This window comes from Furipterus horrens, unplaced genomic scaffold (assembly GCF_987537825.1).
Source record: "Furipterus horrens unplaced genomic scaffold, mFurHor1.1.pri manual_scaffold_5, whole genome shotgun sequence".
Taxonomy (NCBI): Eukaryota; Metazoa; Chordata; class Mammalia; order Chiroptera; family Furipteridae; genus Furipterus; species Furipterus horrens.
Genome location: NW_028327175.1, coordinates 124,842,324 through 124,858,747, shown reverse-complemented (window position 1 = coordinate 124,858,747; position 16,424 = coordinate 124,842,324). Strand labels below are relative to the sequence as shown.

The window sequence follows — 16,424 nt, the reverse complement described above, 5'->3', positions numbered from 1 at the left end:
CCCTGGGGCTGGGCGGGGAACATTGTCTGTGGATTGAGGCGCGGTGGGACGGGATCTCTGCTTCCCCGGCGCCCTAGTCCCGCGCTCGTTTCCGCTCCCGCGCCCCTTTCGCAGGCGCGCGCGAGGCGCACTCCTCATCCCTCGGCGGCGCGGGGCGCGCACCCGGCCTTCTGCCTCCCCCGTTGGCGCCGTTCCGCTCTTTCGGCAGAAAGTTAGCAGCGGGGAAGGAACTCCGGGCCGCAACAGCGCGGGGCGGCGGCGGCTGAGACTGAAACAAGACCCGCGGTCAATCCGAGAAAGGAAGGAGCTGCAGGCGGAGCAGGTGCAGCTGGAGGGTCAGCACGCCCCCCTCGGTCCCCTTGCCAGAGGCTGAAGGGGGTTGTGGGGGGCCAACGGGACTCCGCGGGCCGAGCGGGGAGGTGGGCCATGCGGCCGGGCTTCACCCCGGCGCAGCGGGACAGCGGCCAGGGCCGGGGGCGCAGCGGCATCGCTTCATGCAGCCGGGGCGGCTGGGCGGCGGCGGTGGCGGCGGCGGCTGAAACCATGTCCGGGCAGCGCTGGGGGCCGCCGCCGCCGCCGCCGCGAGCCGGGAGCCGGGATGGCCCGGTGGCCCGCATCTCCTCCGCCTCCACCTCTTGCCTCGCCGCCGCCGCCTGGCGTCTTGGCTAAGGGGCCGCCAGCGCGCAGGCTGCTGTTCATGTGCACCGTATCTCTGTCCATCACCTACCTGTGCTACAGCCTCCTGGGCGGCTCGGTCTCCCTGCAGTTCCCCCTGGCCCTGCAGCAGCCGCCGGGCGCCGCCGCCGAGCCCCCGCCGAGCCCGCCGCCACCCTCTCCGCCACCTCCCACCGAGCGCCTCGGCGCCCCCTCTCAGCCGCCCGCGCCGCGGCCGGACAACGCGAGCCGCGGGGAGCCGCCTGAGCCCCCTGAGCAGCCCGCCACCCCCGGCGCGGAAGGCTGGGGGCTGGCGAGCGGCGGCGGCGCCCGGGACGCCTGGCTCCGGCCCCCACCGGCCCCCAGCGAGATGATCACGGAGCTAGAGAGGGGAGCGCAGGAGTCCAGCACCACCGCCGAGGAGCTCAGTGGCCGGAGTGCGGCCAACGGGAGCAGCGAACGGGGCGGCGTCGCCAGCACCCCGGACTACGGGGAGAAGAAGCTGCCACAGGCTCTGATCATCGGGGTCAAGAAAGGGGGCACCCGCGCGCTACTGGAGGCGATCCGCGTACACCCGGACGTGCGGGCGGTAGGCGTGGAGCCGCACTTCTTCGACAGGAACTATGAGAAGGGGCTAGAGTGGTACAGGTAGGACCCCGGGCTCAGCGGGCCGGCGGGGGTGGGGGTGGGGGGGCTCGTAGGGGAAGTTCAGGAGCCATCCTGAGGGCCCCACGCCTCCCCCGAGGGTTAGGCGAACCCTGGCAGGGTTGTGTGGGGCGCGGCGGAGAGGGCCGGAGGCCGGCTAGGAATCACTTTATTTCATAGCGAGGGCAGGAGGTGGCAGTGGGCTCTGTCTTCTTGAGCTCCTCGTCCAGTTTGCTGCTTTCTGAATCTGCGCAGCTCCATGCCTGGGAGCCCCCGCGCCTTCGGAGTGTTTCCCAACCCAGGCTCTTGAGGGGCTCTGCGCTTCTGTGTTGTAGGGTCGTGAGGCAGGACAGCTGTGGTGAGACTAAATTACTTTAAGATCGCCGGGAATCTTTCAAAATCTCCCTCGAACGCATTGCGTCCCTGGAATCCAACTTTAAGTATCAGGTTAGAGCAAAATGAACAGGGAACACTTATAAAGATGGTGCTGGTGAATTTGGGCTTTCTAGTAAAGACTGAGGATGTTCCCCATCTCCAGGACTTTCGATCCCCCTTTGGCTGAGTGAACACTGGGTTGTCTTTGCTTCTGGAGCATCAGTGTCGACGCGACGGTGGTGCCTTAAGAGTGCTGATGCCTTGCACCCCTGCCCTTTTCCAAGATTGGAGGTTTTAACTCCTGAGATGTTCACCTCCCTCCTGCCCTACCTTCTGCCAGTGGTGAGAGAAAGGGAGAGGAGAGGACTAGAAAGTTAGCCTAGGTAAAATAAATTAATAATGCATCTTTCTTGCCACCCATAACATTTAAAACAACACTAGTGTGGATACCCAAATGCAAACCTCCTTTGCTTTTTCTTTCTTTCTTTCTGTTTTATATGTCTTTGGAAAACAGATCTGGCTGGCTGGCCCCATCTCTGTTGCATCTCAATAATTAATTGCAATTGTCAAACAGGAACACAGGCTTTGTCAGTTAAAGTGATGTTATCATGTTAATAGAGCCAAGAGGTAAAATAAGGATTGTTTCCTAACAAGTTGCTTTCTTGTTGAAGAGATGGGCTTTCTAAGTTTAAATTACAGCCTGGAAAAGTTTTAGCAATAACTTCAGAAATATTTAATAAATGTGTGTATTGTGATTGCTTTTTCCCCTACTTTTAAAAATATGCCTTGTGCTTCGAAAGCTCCAGAGAAGTACACTTAGGCATAAACATTCCAGCACATTAAAAGGAAACAACAAATGTGTCTGTTAATATTGTGTCTATTTCAACATAGAGAACTAATTGCAAAATTTTAGGAGGTTTCAAACAGCCCCTTCCTATCAAAACATAAAACAGCAAATGCCTAATTTCACTGGAAAATCAGTATTTAGTATGTCACAAGCCATGAGTTCCAGTTTGCAATTATAATTAAAAAGGTGTTAGGATGATTAATGAAAACGTAGCAAAGTAGAGAAAAAGGGTATGATGTGTGGGGAGGGTTCAGTTAATTGTTGGTTGTAGGAAGGTTCTGGCTTCTCTGTGGGGGCAGCTTTGGCCTTATGAGGGCAACTGGCTTTTCCCCCCACTTCTAACTTTAAAGTTGTTTATCTTGTGAGAAGTGCCAAATGTTCTTTTGGGGAGAGGGAGGCATGTGTTTGGGTAGCTTTGCAGCAGTTGGAAACAGAAGGGGTGTGTGTGATTCAAATGACTTGAAATAAAGTTGAGGAAGGGTGTGTGACAGAATGCATGTCTGTGAGCCCCATGGTAGGGTCTGGAGGACATTCTGACTGAAAGGATAGAGATGTCCAGTTTTTAAATGTTCTTTTAAATTAGGCTGGACAAGAAGGTACATAAACTGTCTGGTTGTCACAGCTTGGCAGTGAAAGCTATTTCAGTGCTGTGCCAGTATTTGGTGACTGCCCTTACAGTTGTTACACCACAGAGATGTGGATGGAAGTTGAGGACCATGTGATGTCTCTGTGTCTTCAGTCCCTGCCCCAGGTTCTCGCCAGTGGTGGCTGGAGAAGAATTTATCAAACACAGAGGGAATCTTAGCCACCCACACCTGGTTGTTGGGAGGATGCCCAGAAACCCCTTGCACGCACAGGAGCCACGTGTGCTGGGGCAACTTGTGATCTCTCTGCCATTACCAGGATAGTAAAGCTTTGAGGGTGCCTGTGGGATTTTCATTAACTCTGCCTTATGCTCCTGTCTCTCTGTTTCGTGAAAGAAGAGGGCATGGTACCCTCGCTGTATTGTAGAGAGGAAGCAGTGGCATTGATTCAGACCAGGAACAGACACCCTTGGTTTTGGGTTCCCGGTGTGACTCCATCTTTTCAGTGGCGGCCTCTGGACTGAAATGGTTCCACTTGCTCCCCGAACGCCATGTATCCTTTCTGGACTCTCACTCTTTCATCTGCCCGATTAGAGATGCATAGGTTAATTCAAGTTTTTGATTCCTCCTTCCCACTTACTTGTTTTCTTTTTCTCTTCAGTGTGCTTCCCAGTGGCCTACTAATTCTGCAAATGTTTCTGGGGTTCATGTGTTCTGCAAGAGGGGGAGCAAGAAAAAATGGGGGCTGCTCTCAGCAGAGCTGGCCTGGGCTTTCCTCATATCAAGCTAAGCAGCCTTAGCCATTGTATTCTGTGTCACTCCACTTGTGTCTAAATCCATGTTTTGCTTTCTCTTGTGCTGTTGATCTAATGTAATTTAAAAACACACTTGGGATTAGAACATGTGTATCAGATTTTCAGGGCAAGATAGTCTCCTGGATTAGGGTGTGTCTGTTACAGCTGCAGAGAAGCAAGCCTCCTTTCACAGACTGACACAGATCAGCAATTACTGAGGGTGTGTGTGTGTGTGTGTGTGTGGAGGGGTAGAATAAACCCTACGCTCCTTCCTCCCCAACCCAAATAAAAGGGCAAAGCTACAATGCACCTTTCAGTAAGAGCTGCTATAAGCTGTCTGGGCAGAGGTCTTAAGCTCCTCTAAAGGAGGGCACCTTGTGGCAGGCCTGTCATGGCAGAACTCATCCAAGTGGCAGAGATGGCTGGCGTTGCCTCCCTCGTGGTGTAGACTGTAGACTGACCATGACCACTTTGCTTTTGGAAACCACTCAACCCCAGGGCGGTGGAAAGTGATCCTCCATGATTTCAAGTTGTGTTCACTGCATACTGTTAATACACACATCCCATTTGCTTGGGGAAAATAACTCAGGAGGGGGTTTCAGTAGTTGCCATCATGCTCCCTAGAGGAAAATGGTCAACAGCATCCTTCGTACATGGGTATCTGGAGAGAGAAGGAAGGGAGGATAAGGCACTGGCATTTATTACACTGCTGCTATTGTGGTGGTTGGCATGTTATAGACATGTTATCACATTTGAGTGTCATGATGAGGCTGTGAGTGTAATAGCAAAACTGCTGTTTTACAGGTGGCTCATGAGGGTAAAAAGTTGCTTAAGGTTTCTCAGCTGGTATGCGGGTGAGCTGACCAATTCTGTCCCATTGCAGTTTCTTCCCCTGACCCACACTGCCACACATAACACACTAGAAAGTTCTCCCTTTATTCTTCCATTCAACAAACATTTATTAATATTTATTACCTGTCCAGTACTGTTTCAGGTATTGGGGATAAAATGATGAGCAAAAGAGATGAGGCAGGGAGTGGGGAGAGTAGAGGAGACAGCAAACCAACAGTCTTTCTTTTTATCTTTTTAATGTCACTGTTAGAACATTTAAAGTTACACTTATTGTTCACATTTTATTTCCACTGGGCAGAGCTCTTCTAGAGCAGTGCTTTTAAACTGTAAACATCACCTGGGGATGTTGTTAACATGCAGATTCTGATTCAGCAGGTTTGGGGAGTGACCTGACATCATGCGTTTCTAACTTCCCAGGTGATGCTGATACTGCTAGTCCCTGGACCTCACTTTGAGCAGCAGGGGCTTAGAGAGTAACTGGTGCCCATAAGTGTGTTATTGTACTTTAGATCAAATGATCAGGGAAATCCTCTCTGGTGGTGATATAAATGAAGTGAAGGAGTAAGGCCCTCCCTATGTGAAGATCTGGGTGGAGAGGCTTTCAGGTAGAGGGAATAGCAAGTGAAAAGGCCCTGAGGTAGAAACAAGCCTCAAGGATTTCTAAAGTGTTCTTTTATTATTTCCAAAGCACAGCATTTGTAGCTGGACCAAACTGGATTCAAAATCCAGCTTTGTCACTTGCTAGTTGATGGTCTTGGTTGGATAACTGATTTAACATCACCCAGCTTCAGTTTGTTTATCTGAGAGTAATTTCTTCCTTGCAGTGTTGTTAGGAGGAATAAATGAAATAATACAAGGGAATATATTTTCTAAACAAAACATGGGTATCCTAGAGCAGAAATCCAAGTGAGCCCAAACTGGGTTTTCCCATTTCTGAAATCGTGTTGGCCTCCTATGCTTTTCCTTCTGTCACCCCTGTTGTGCTGTTGGCTGAAATGTTTCTTTACTGGGGATCTTTGGGGAACATTGGCTTTGCAATCTGTATCTGCTTAAAGTTTTAAACCAAGGGTCACTGAGGGCCCACGGGGATGCTCTAAATGAGTGAAATGAACCAATTGGAAGAAACTGGAGTGTATATATTCTGTCTAAAGGGGTGGCCACCGCTTGCTTCCAGCTTCTCATTTCCATGCTCATATATGGCATCAGGGTTACTGAATCTCCAGTGGAAATTAGGTTTTAATGTGAAATCTCTTGTTTTTAATGTTGGCAACAGAAGTTTCTTAAAAGCACTGTGTATGCCAACAGTGTGAGTGAGACACACAGAACCAATCTTTGGGCTAGATACAGCCAGCTGGCTACCAGTTGGCAACCTCTGGTTTAAACCCATTTCAGAAAGTGATGGGCATACCCAGCCCCTTTTCAGTTGCCAGAATTGTGGCTTACATGTGCTAATTTAGTTTAGGTTTTTCCCCCCTTTCCCAGATCTTGCAACAGCATGGGGGAAATACCTCCCAGATACTTAGCAACAACAACAAATGGGGCAGGATATAAACAGGACAATCGAGGCAGAAAAAGACAATTCACAAATACATTTCCCATTTGTTCCCGATAAACATTTTCTGGAAGGTAAGAAAATTTTCAGTTGTTCACTCACTAATCGGGAGCGCTCATATTTGATCCATACAGATAAATTGCGCTTATAAAGTAGATACTGGTCAGAGTTTGAAAAATTGTGTTGTGGGCTTTGTTTTGCCATGTACTAGTTCTACTAGATGTCACCTCACTTAATTAACCACCATCTCTTTCATCTTTGTCTCTTAGATGATGAGGCTATATTGTCTCCACAAGCCCTGCCCATTCACTCACTGAAATACTTTGATTTTAGAAACAATTTCTGTGTTATTCAGAGGAAGAAAATGGTAGCATAGAAACACCACTGTCTGGAGCATATTTCTGTATCTCTGATCCAGAATTCACTCATCTTCATTGTGTAACAATGGACAAATTACTTAATGTCAACAAACCTCAATTTCTTCATCTGTATTATGGGCTCCATATTACTTCCAAGGGATTATGTGAGGATGAAATAACATGGCATTTAAAATGCCCCACTCAGACTCTGTGACATAGCAAATTCTTCTCTCCCTTCTTTCCTCCCTTTTTCTCCCAGTTTTCTTTTTTTCTTTGCTTTTCTTCTTCATTTTCCTTCAATTTCTTCCTTTTACTTCATCAGTCCTGAAGGTCCCAAAGAGAAACCTGTAATGCATTTTTCATTTGAATATAGTTTTTTTTATTTCAAGATTATGTCTGAATGAGGGATTTCAAACCCTGAAGCAGCTCTTAAGTGGCTCTCCAGAGAATAATCAAAACTGGATTCCAGAATTTGGTCTCTTGTAACTTGAGCAGAAGGAGGAGAAGCGTCTGATTTCATGAGGTGACTGCAGCCAGAATTCCCCACAACAGGGATGTGCTGTGGAAGTGGGCAGGCCCTGGGGGCTTGCACGCTGACATTTCCTTGAGCCTACAATAGGCACCAATGATGTTTGCTTAGGACAGGGTGTCCTTGACTTTCTTTTTTCTGCAGAGCTGAAGCACTTGAAAATATAGAACTGTTCAGGAAGCCCCCATGAAACTCTTATCTTGAGATTTGGCTGCTTTCACTGGTCTTCTCCTGCCATCATAAAATTATTTATTTATTTTTACTTTTAAATCAAGTCAGGAGAGAGGCCTCGAGACTTTCGGTGAATGGACAGTTGCTAGGGCTGTATGTCAGAAAGTTTTAGAGGCTTTGGTTTTCCATAATGGATGGTGATGGTGTCTCTGGAACTGACAGAACCACCACCCTGTTACAGTAATCTCTTGATTCCTTTAGTTTCTGTGGTTTAATAAGCACCTCTGTAACTGTCTTGGGAATTTCAATCTGAAATTATAATTCACTGAAGGAATCTTTCAGCCCATCTTGCCATTAATTAAAAGCAGGCGGTTGATTTTTTTTTTTTTTTTTTTTTAACACTCACTAGTTAGGATTGCCTTCATTAAAATTTTTTTTCGACTTTGACTTGGGGAAATAAAAATGTATTTACTGGGAAACAAAGCAACACATAAATTAGGAACTTAAACTATTACAAGCAAAAAAAGTAATTTATTGGCTTATGTACTTAAGAAGTCTGAGTGGTAATTGGCTTCAGAAAAACAGCTGAATCCAGGAGTTCAAATTACATCATTACGTCTCTGTCTTTTTCCCTTCTTTGCTATACTTGTGTCTACCTTGTTTCGTTCTCAGATAGGTTATACACCACATTTTAGGCAAGCTGGTAAGCAGTAACCCTAGACAAACATATTTTATATTTATTTATTGTTTTGGAAATAATTTTTCTTAAGAGCTTCTGTAAGAAATTCCTGAACATGCCTCGGCGCCAGTTGGGTCGTGTGCCCATTCCTAAAGCAATAATTGTGTAGCAGTCCAGTCAGGCCTGGCAATGTAGCCCCCCCTCTCAAATTTGGGGTGGTGGTAGGAGTAAGGGAAGTAGGGTTAGTCCCATTTACACCATAAGGAATAGTTCCCCTATAGAAAATGAGGTGGGGGTCAATCAAGTGACATTTTCATTAAACATATACAAAGCCATTCTGGGACAGGTATAAGACCTCTCTGAGTATTTTAACCCAGGAAGAGGAACAAAGGATTAATCTGGGAGGTTCAGTGCCTCTATTTTAGTCATTTATTTATTCATTCATTGAACAAATATTGAGGTAACAAGTAAACTGTGTGCTGGGTCAGACATGAATCCGTCATGGCCAATGAACCGAAAGAGCTCATGGAGCAAAGAAATGGATTGAGTAACTGGTTACAAGGTCAGGAATATCCTGACAAAGTGGGATTTACTCCATGAATGGAAGAATGGTTTAGTCTTAGAGAAATCTAATAATTTGACTTATGCTTAATGCGGGTGAATGGGAAAAATTTTAGGATTTGTTTAATGGATGCTAAAAATACATCTGATCAAATTAAACATCTACTGATTTTTAGTACAACCTGTGGATAAAATAGGGTCGTTCCCAAACTCAGCATCATGTTTAGTGGTGTAATACTAGAAATACTCCCACACTCCAGAACAAGACCAAATGCCCATAGTCATCACTGTTATTTACTATTTCTCAGGAATTAATAAATAGTACAGTTAGATGTGGAAAGGAATAAGAAAGTGGGAGGTAGAGTTATCACCACTTGCCAGTAAGTTAATCTCTTTTTGGAAAACCTAAATAACCAATGGCCTCTATTAGATACAATAGAGGATTTGTTAAGGTGACTGGCAAGGAAATTACTATGCAAAATCTATAGTTTTTCTATATGCCTACACAAGCAGGTTTGAAAATATGAGAGAAAATATTTTATTTACAGAACCAACCAAAGGGACAAAATAACTAGAAATAAATTTAGCAAAAATTGCAAGGGACTTACAACATTTTAATACTTTACTGAGGGGCATTAAAATAGAGGAGTAAATGGAGAGACACCTTTCTCTTGGATAACATTTCTTTCTTTGCATCTCTCTGTCCTCCCCCTCTCTCTCACCCTTTTTACTGGAATTCTTTAAAGCTGCTAGATTGAGATCCATCCGGTGTGCTTAGGAATGGTCTGAAACTATTGTTCCCTTACTTTTCACATTTTGTTTGAGGAGAGGATGGTAAGACAGCTGTTACTATTCAGATCAAAAACAGTGTTATAAATTCTTGGTGGGGTTGTTGACTGATTTATATCCCATATTTAGGGGTGGGAGGATTGTGCCCAGGTGTGGATTAACAGTTGAGTTGGTGTAAATTAGTAAATTTAGATATACTCCTATAGTTACAAAGCAAAAAACAAATCAGGAACAAGTAATGGTTATTTTTAATGTACCAGGAAGATGAAGATTTGGATCTGAAAGAATCACAGTGTCAGCTGTGGCAACAATAGTAGTGGTGACAACAGTAGCAACTGTAACATAGTAGTGGTGGTAATAGTATTTGTGGTAGCAGTAATAGCAGTAGTACCAGTGGTGGCAATAGTAGTGCTGGTAAATGTAGCAGTGGTAACAGTATTACCAGTAGTAACAGTGGTAGCAGCAGTAGTGGTAGTAACAGTAGCTGGGGTAACAGTAGCAGTGGTAGTAACGGGTGGCAACAGTAATGGTGGTAAACACATATTGCACTTGCATGTGTCAGGCTGTCTTGCAAGTGGTGGATTCATTCAGCCTTTACTAGAACCTGGTGAGACAGGTACTATTTTGCTTACGTGTTACAAGTGAGGGAACTGAGGCACAGGGAGGTCAAAATGTGGAGTTGGGATTCAAACGCACGCGTTTGGCCCCAAACATACAGCATATCCTTTTGTTTGTCATAGAGCTCTTTCACACTGGTGGTGGTGTCTTCTGGGCTCATGGGAGTGAAAGTCATTAGCAGGTTTTCCCTCCAGTAGCTTTGGTTCCCTGTGTGCAGACTGACCGGCATGCCCCACAGCACAGGCTCATTGTGGAGGTCTTGTCCCAACACAGAAGTGGCTTACTTTCTGTTCTGGGACCAAGTTCATTCCCATGTTAAGACCCTTTTATTCTCTGTTGTCCCCTCCTGGAATACACTTCACCCTGATTCCTAAGCTGAAGGTATCTCCTTATCTATTCTTTAGGTGGCCACTCACATTTCAGTTCCTCAGAAAGACCTGCCCAACTTTACAATTTAAAGACAAGACCTTTCTCCACGTCTGAGCTTGTTCTGCTGCTTTGTTTTCTCCAGAGTATGTACTGCTCTCCAACATCATCCTGATTATGTCTCTCTCCCTCACTACAAGGTAAACAACATAGGACCAGGTTCTTGTCCATCTTCTTTGTTGCCAGTGCCCAGAACAGTATTTGGCACACAGTAGAGACTCAATAATGGTGGTTTATTAATCACTAATCATGAAACAGTGAATGAAAGGTGGGCCTTCTATGTGCTAAGTTGTCTTCTAAAAACTCCTGAAAAGAAATAAGACAGCTTTTGGTAACTCTGGCTGTTGATTGCTCTAAGTTCTTTCTCATACTATTTTTTGCAAGATTATTTTGGGTGTAAGAAAGAGAAACCCACTCAACAAGCTGTGTGGGTTATACAGTCTCCCCAAAAGGTCCCTACAACACACAGTATTGTCTGATAAAGTCAATGCTCTCTTTTACCATTTTAACAAATAAAGAGAATGAGATCTCAGAAGGGCAAGTGATGACAGTCCCAGCACATAGTGGGCTGTCACAAGCCAGATGTCTTTTCACTGTAATATGTGGCTTTTGGTTTCTGGCCTTTGGTCACTGCCAACGTTTTAGAAAAGCTTGGGTTATTTCTTTAGACTGTTATGCTCCAAGAGTAATTGGGATTATGTTTCTCTAAATACATTGTTAAAATTGCATAATTGTCATTTAATAATCAGACCATTACACTGAGGTGCTGTGTTTGAGTTGTTACCTCCTATAGGTGTAGGTACACCATTCCCTTATGCCTCCAGGTTAAGCCTTCTGGGGGGGCGGTTAGAGTTTTGGGGAGCTGAGGAAACAATTGAGTCAAACTGCCTGAGTGCCTTCATCATAGGGCACTTTGGCTGTTTGGAGCTTTATGGTGTTTTGAAAAATAAACCTGAACCTGGAATCAGAAATTAAGGATCTGAGTCTGAGTTCTGTGTCTACCTTGCTTTGTGTGCCTAGGGGCATACGTAGCCTTTGAGCCCTTGTTTTCTCGTCTCTACAATGGGAAAAACAGCTTCTGATAACTCTGCAATGATTTTGCAAAGATAGGGTAATGGTGACGTGCTGGGCTCTGCTTTGCTTGCATATGTCAAGTGTTACTAATCCATGCACGTTTCCATGAATCCCCCTGGTAATTGGTTTTCTGGAATGTTGCACTCCAAGGAGTACCTGAAATACAGGACAAGCACTCTTAACATAAAGTTAGATTAAGAAGTTTAATTTACAGAAACATTACAGGCCATGGATATCAAACCTTATGAGGGCAGACTGCATAAAGCATGCCCAGGATTCCTGGAGTACCTCTGTGTGTATAACTCCTTTACTTGACTCATGACCATTGTTTTGTCTACTTTTATACTAAAAATCATAAAACACTGCAGGCCACATTTGCTTTTTATGATCACCCTGCAGTTAATGGGCTTTGGAGGTGACCAGAAGACTCTTATTTTGTTCTCTATTCACCTGTCATCCCTTTCTCTTGTGCACCTTGTCAGTGTTTTCCAGGTTGGCACGTTTATGTCCCACCTCTGACTGCCTGGCTGACCTACTTTCTAAACTGTGGAAGGCAGGGTAATGCCCCCCGCCCCCGCCCCAATAACCCATCCTAATCTCTAGAACCCATGAATACACTCCATTATGTGGCAAAAGAAAATTAAGGTTGCAATTGCTGTTGGAATTATGATTGTTAACACCTAATGTTGAGATGGGAGATTGTCCTGGATTTTCTGGAAGGGCCAGTGTAATCACAGGGTCCTTTTAGGTGGAAGAGGGAGGCAGAAGAGCATGAACCAGAGGGATGGCAGCATGCGAGGGGCTCAACCTGCTGCCACTGGCTTTGACTATATAGGAAGGGGCCACAAGCCAAGGAATTCACACAGCTTCTAGAAGCTAGAAAAGGAAAGGAAATAGATTCTTCCTTAGAGCGTCTAGAAGGAAGGCAGCTCTGCTGATACTTTGACTTTAGCCCGTGGAGACCCTTCTAGACTTTTGACCTCCAGAGCCAGTAAGCCAGTCAGTTTGTGGTCATTTGTGATAGTAGCATTACACTCTTCTCAGACATCTCTAGCAATCATCCTCTTGTTTTGTTTTTTTTTGTTTTATTCCCTTTGCCTTTTCTCTGTTTCTGAAAAATAGCACCTCTGGGACTTTTAAGGTCTCTTGCCAAACAGCAATATAGCTGTAAATGTCCACTATTTGCAGATGGCATCATGCTAGTTAGAGTAAAAACTAAACTTCTGTTGCCAAGAGATCCAACATACAGTGGCTTCAATAAGATAGATGGTTTCTCTCCTATATAATGGAGTCCATAGTTAACGTTTGTAGTGCTGCATGGTGACCAAACACTCAGAGGGAGCATAAGCTGAAAACAGTGCGTTCAGGTGCACAGGTGTGTATGTTTGAATAGCAGTTCTGCACGAACATTCAGCCAGTCTAGACTGGGGCAGAGAGGGAGAGGGGAGAGTGGAGCTCCAGAATACCCTTCAGAGGCTCAAGTTCTAGTCTTTCCATCTTATTGCTACACCGTTTTCCAGGGAGCTTGTTAGAAATGTAGAAAATCAGACCCCATCACAAATTTTCTGAGGCAGGATTTACATTTTAAGAAGATCCTTAGGTAGTTAGTACACACAATGGTTGAGAATCACGGGCTTAGAGCAAGCTTATTCAACTTCAGCACTATTGACATTCTGGGCCAGGATGGTCTTTATTGTGAGGGGTGGTCCTGGGCGTTGTAGGGCATCTCTGGGCTTTCTACTCCCCTGATGCCAGTAATTTGGCCCTCACCCCCAATATTAACAGCCAAAAATGTTTCCAGATGTTGCCAAATGTCCGCTAGGAATAACATGACCTCTGGTTGAGAGTCTCTCCCTGCCTTACAGGGGTTTTCTCCTCTATACAATGTACATGCCAGCGGCAGGACTGCAACAAGAGCAGAAGTCCAGGAAGAAATTTCCTCTCATACAAGCAAGGCAGAAATGCCACTCAACTGCTGCTTTCATTTAGTTGGGGAGATTTTGAGGCATGGAATGTCCAGGTGCAGAGGAGTCTGGGGAACATTCTGAGTGTCTCTATGCCCAAGAAGCAGCGGAGAAAGAGTTCGGGGACAGTTAGCTGTCTGCTAAAGTGTAATACAAGGCTGTGGTCATACTATATCTCCTTTTAATCTCCTCTATCAAGAAGTAAGTCAGTGGGAGGGTGAACTAAATTGAGAACTATATATGTATTCTTGCCAAGTGGAAGACATTGCCTGAAATCATAATATATTAAAGCAAGTTTAAAGAAAAAAAATTCCTGTTGGTTATATATGTATACACACACATATACATACACACACACACACACACACACATATGGCAGTTGGAACACAGAACTAGTTTAGGAGATCACAGAATATTTAGAACCCCAAAATTTACCTAGTTCACCAATGGTGGATTTTGACATCAAGAGTTTGCATCTTCTAAACTTTAGTTATGAGTATTACTTTTGCAGTTTTTCCTTCTTTTTAATTTATTTTTTACCATATAAATGTGCTTGCCTATATGAGGGGGGACCCAAAAAACCTGAAATTATGTTCTGTAGGGTGAGCCCCTTATAGTAAGGCTTCCCCCACTAGGTGAGTGTTCTAGGAACCCATCTGTATCAGTGTATCAGCTGATGGTGGTGTGAGAGGCTGCATTTGGCCTCAGTGAATTTTTTTTTTTAAGACTCTTTCAACATGTTTACCCATTTCATGATGGGTGATTTACGAGCACACTTGCCCACACTGCACTGAGTGTTCAGCAGTTTTGACCAAAAATGGCATGACTCCTGTGCCCCACCCTTCCTGTGCACCTTATCTCTCCCTGAATAACTTTGTTTTGTTTCTCTGGTTGGAAAAAGTCCTCAAAGGGAAGTATTTTGCTGATGTGGGAGAGGTGAAACAAAAACTGGCAGAAGCACTCAAAGCATGAAAATCGACAAGTTCAAAAACTGTTCTGAGCAATGGAAAAAACATCTTGATAGGTGTATTACATGATATGGAGAGTACTTTGAAGATGACTGAAGTTTAAACATATAAGAATAAATATATAATTTTTTATAAATCTGTTTTTTGGGTCCTCTCATATTGTTTTTACATGAAAAATAGTTTTCTTTAATAATTTTAAAGACTATATTATTACTATAAATGTGTTTATGAGATGGGGATATACATATGTATACATATATCTGTATATGTACATATATGTGTATATGTCTATCTGTAATATATATCTCTATGTCTCCGTGTCTTTGTATCTGTCTGGCACCACCTACCATGGTGCCACCGTCATGCTTGCCCAGGCTGCTCCGTAGACTTCTATTCTTATTCATGCTGACACTCTCGGCGCTCTGTAGTCAGCTCTTCACACAACCACTAGAGTAAGTGATCCCTTTAAAGCAAACCACACCATGCTCCTACTTTAAATTTTCCAATGGCTTCTTGTCAACCTACAAAATTTTTTTTTGTCTTGACCATGGTCTAGAATGCGCTACAGGTTCTGACACCTACCCACCTCTTCAACCACATTTATTTGCCTTCTCTTTGCTCCTCTGCTTGAGCCATACTGGTCTCTTCTCTGTACCTGAGAAGCCAAACATGGCCCTGCCTCAGGACCTTTGCACTTGTTGCTCCATCTACCTGCAATGCTTTTTCCTTAGATAATTGCATGGCTTGCATCCTCCCTTCAATTCAAGCCATTGTTCAATCCTGTACCCCTCAGTATGGCCTTTTCTTGTACCCCCTGGACTGACCTTGTTTGTGCCTAGTGGTTAGAATTCCATTCATTGAAAAGTGATGCAGGTTGCTATTAATATTTGCCCACATTACATGTTACTTCAGCTTCACCCCAATTAAGAACTAGGTGTCTTAATTTCCTGGTTCTTTTTTCTTTTTTTAAAAGATTTTATTTATTTATTTTTAGAGAGAGGGGAAGGAAGGGAGAAAGAGGGAGAGAAATGTCAATGTGTGATGGCCTCTTGCATGCCCTCAACTGGGGACCTGGCCTGCAACTCAGCCATGTGTCCCTGACTGGGAATCAAACCAGCAACGCTTTGGTTTGTAGGCTGGTGCTCAATCCACTGGCCACACCAGCCAGGGCTAATTTCTTGGTTTTTAATTCTCCCATTCTGGCGGGAAGATCTTGTTTTGTCTGGTGCCACCAAATGACCTTGATGTTGCTGGGGTCGCTTTAAAATATGTTTATGGAATACTTAGCTATCCCTGTTATTTAAGTACACTGCCACTAGGTGGTGGTTATGTGACAGGCTGAGTTCAAAGTAGTGCATTTCCTGAGATGTAAGGTGTGACTGGCTCCTGGCTCCATCCAGCCTTGGGTAACCCTTCATATTTTCTCCTGTACCACAGGAGGCTTTGTAAAAGATTCACTTTCAGTAAACAATAAACAGGCATTATGACAGATATTTACAGCATGTTTAAAACAAACTCAAATATAGTATGGTATCGTTTTTTCTGTACCCACTTCTCAGCCAGTTTTTTCATTTGTGCTCAGATACAAAGAATATTGCCAGATGGCATTTTTCTTTCCTTCTTAGCACTCCCATGACTCTCTGGATATGGGCAAACAATGGACATACCGTAAATATATGTTAAGAAATTTGATATCAGGAAATATTATTACAACACACATGCCAGAAAATAAACAGGTGCCCTGGCCATTTCAAATCTGAAAACTACATGCGATTTCACTCATCAAACCCCATGACCTGTGACCTCACCCAGAACCACTGATTTCCTTATTTAGAATAAAACAGTGAGTTTATTTACTGGTTCTCATACACTTATGAATTACTATATTGAGAATCTCTTCTTTAACTTAACCTTCAACTCTTGACCTTGTTGCTCCCAGATCTTCTTGGGATTGTGTTTCTTATCAGTCTACCAAGAGGAAGA

General features: G+C 44.5%; 1 protein-coding gene across 1 annotated transcript in view; it reads left to right on the top strand.

Moving 5' to 3' along the window:
* The first annotated feature begins 576 nt into the window (after nt 1-576).
* Nucleotides 577-16,424, top strand: part of HS3ST4 (heparan sulfate-glucosamine 3-sulfotransferase 4) — a 538,633-nt gene continuing 522,785 nt past the window's right edge. The window contains exon 1 of the mRNA XM_090277709.1: nt 577-1,302. Coding sequence (XP_090133835.1) covers nt 599-1,302 — 704 coding nt within the window. The 5' untranslated portion in view covers nt 577-598. The remainder of the gene's footprint in view (nt 1,303-16,424) is intronic.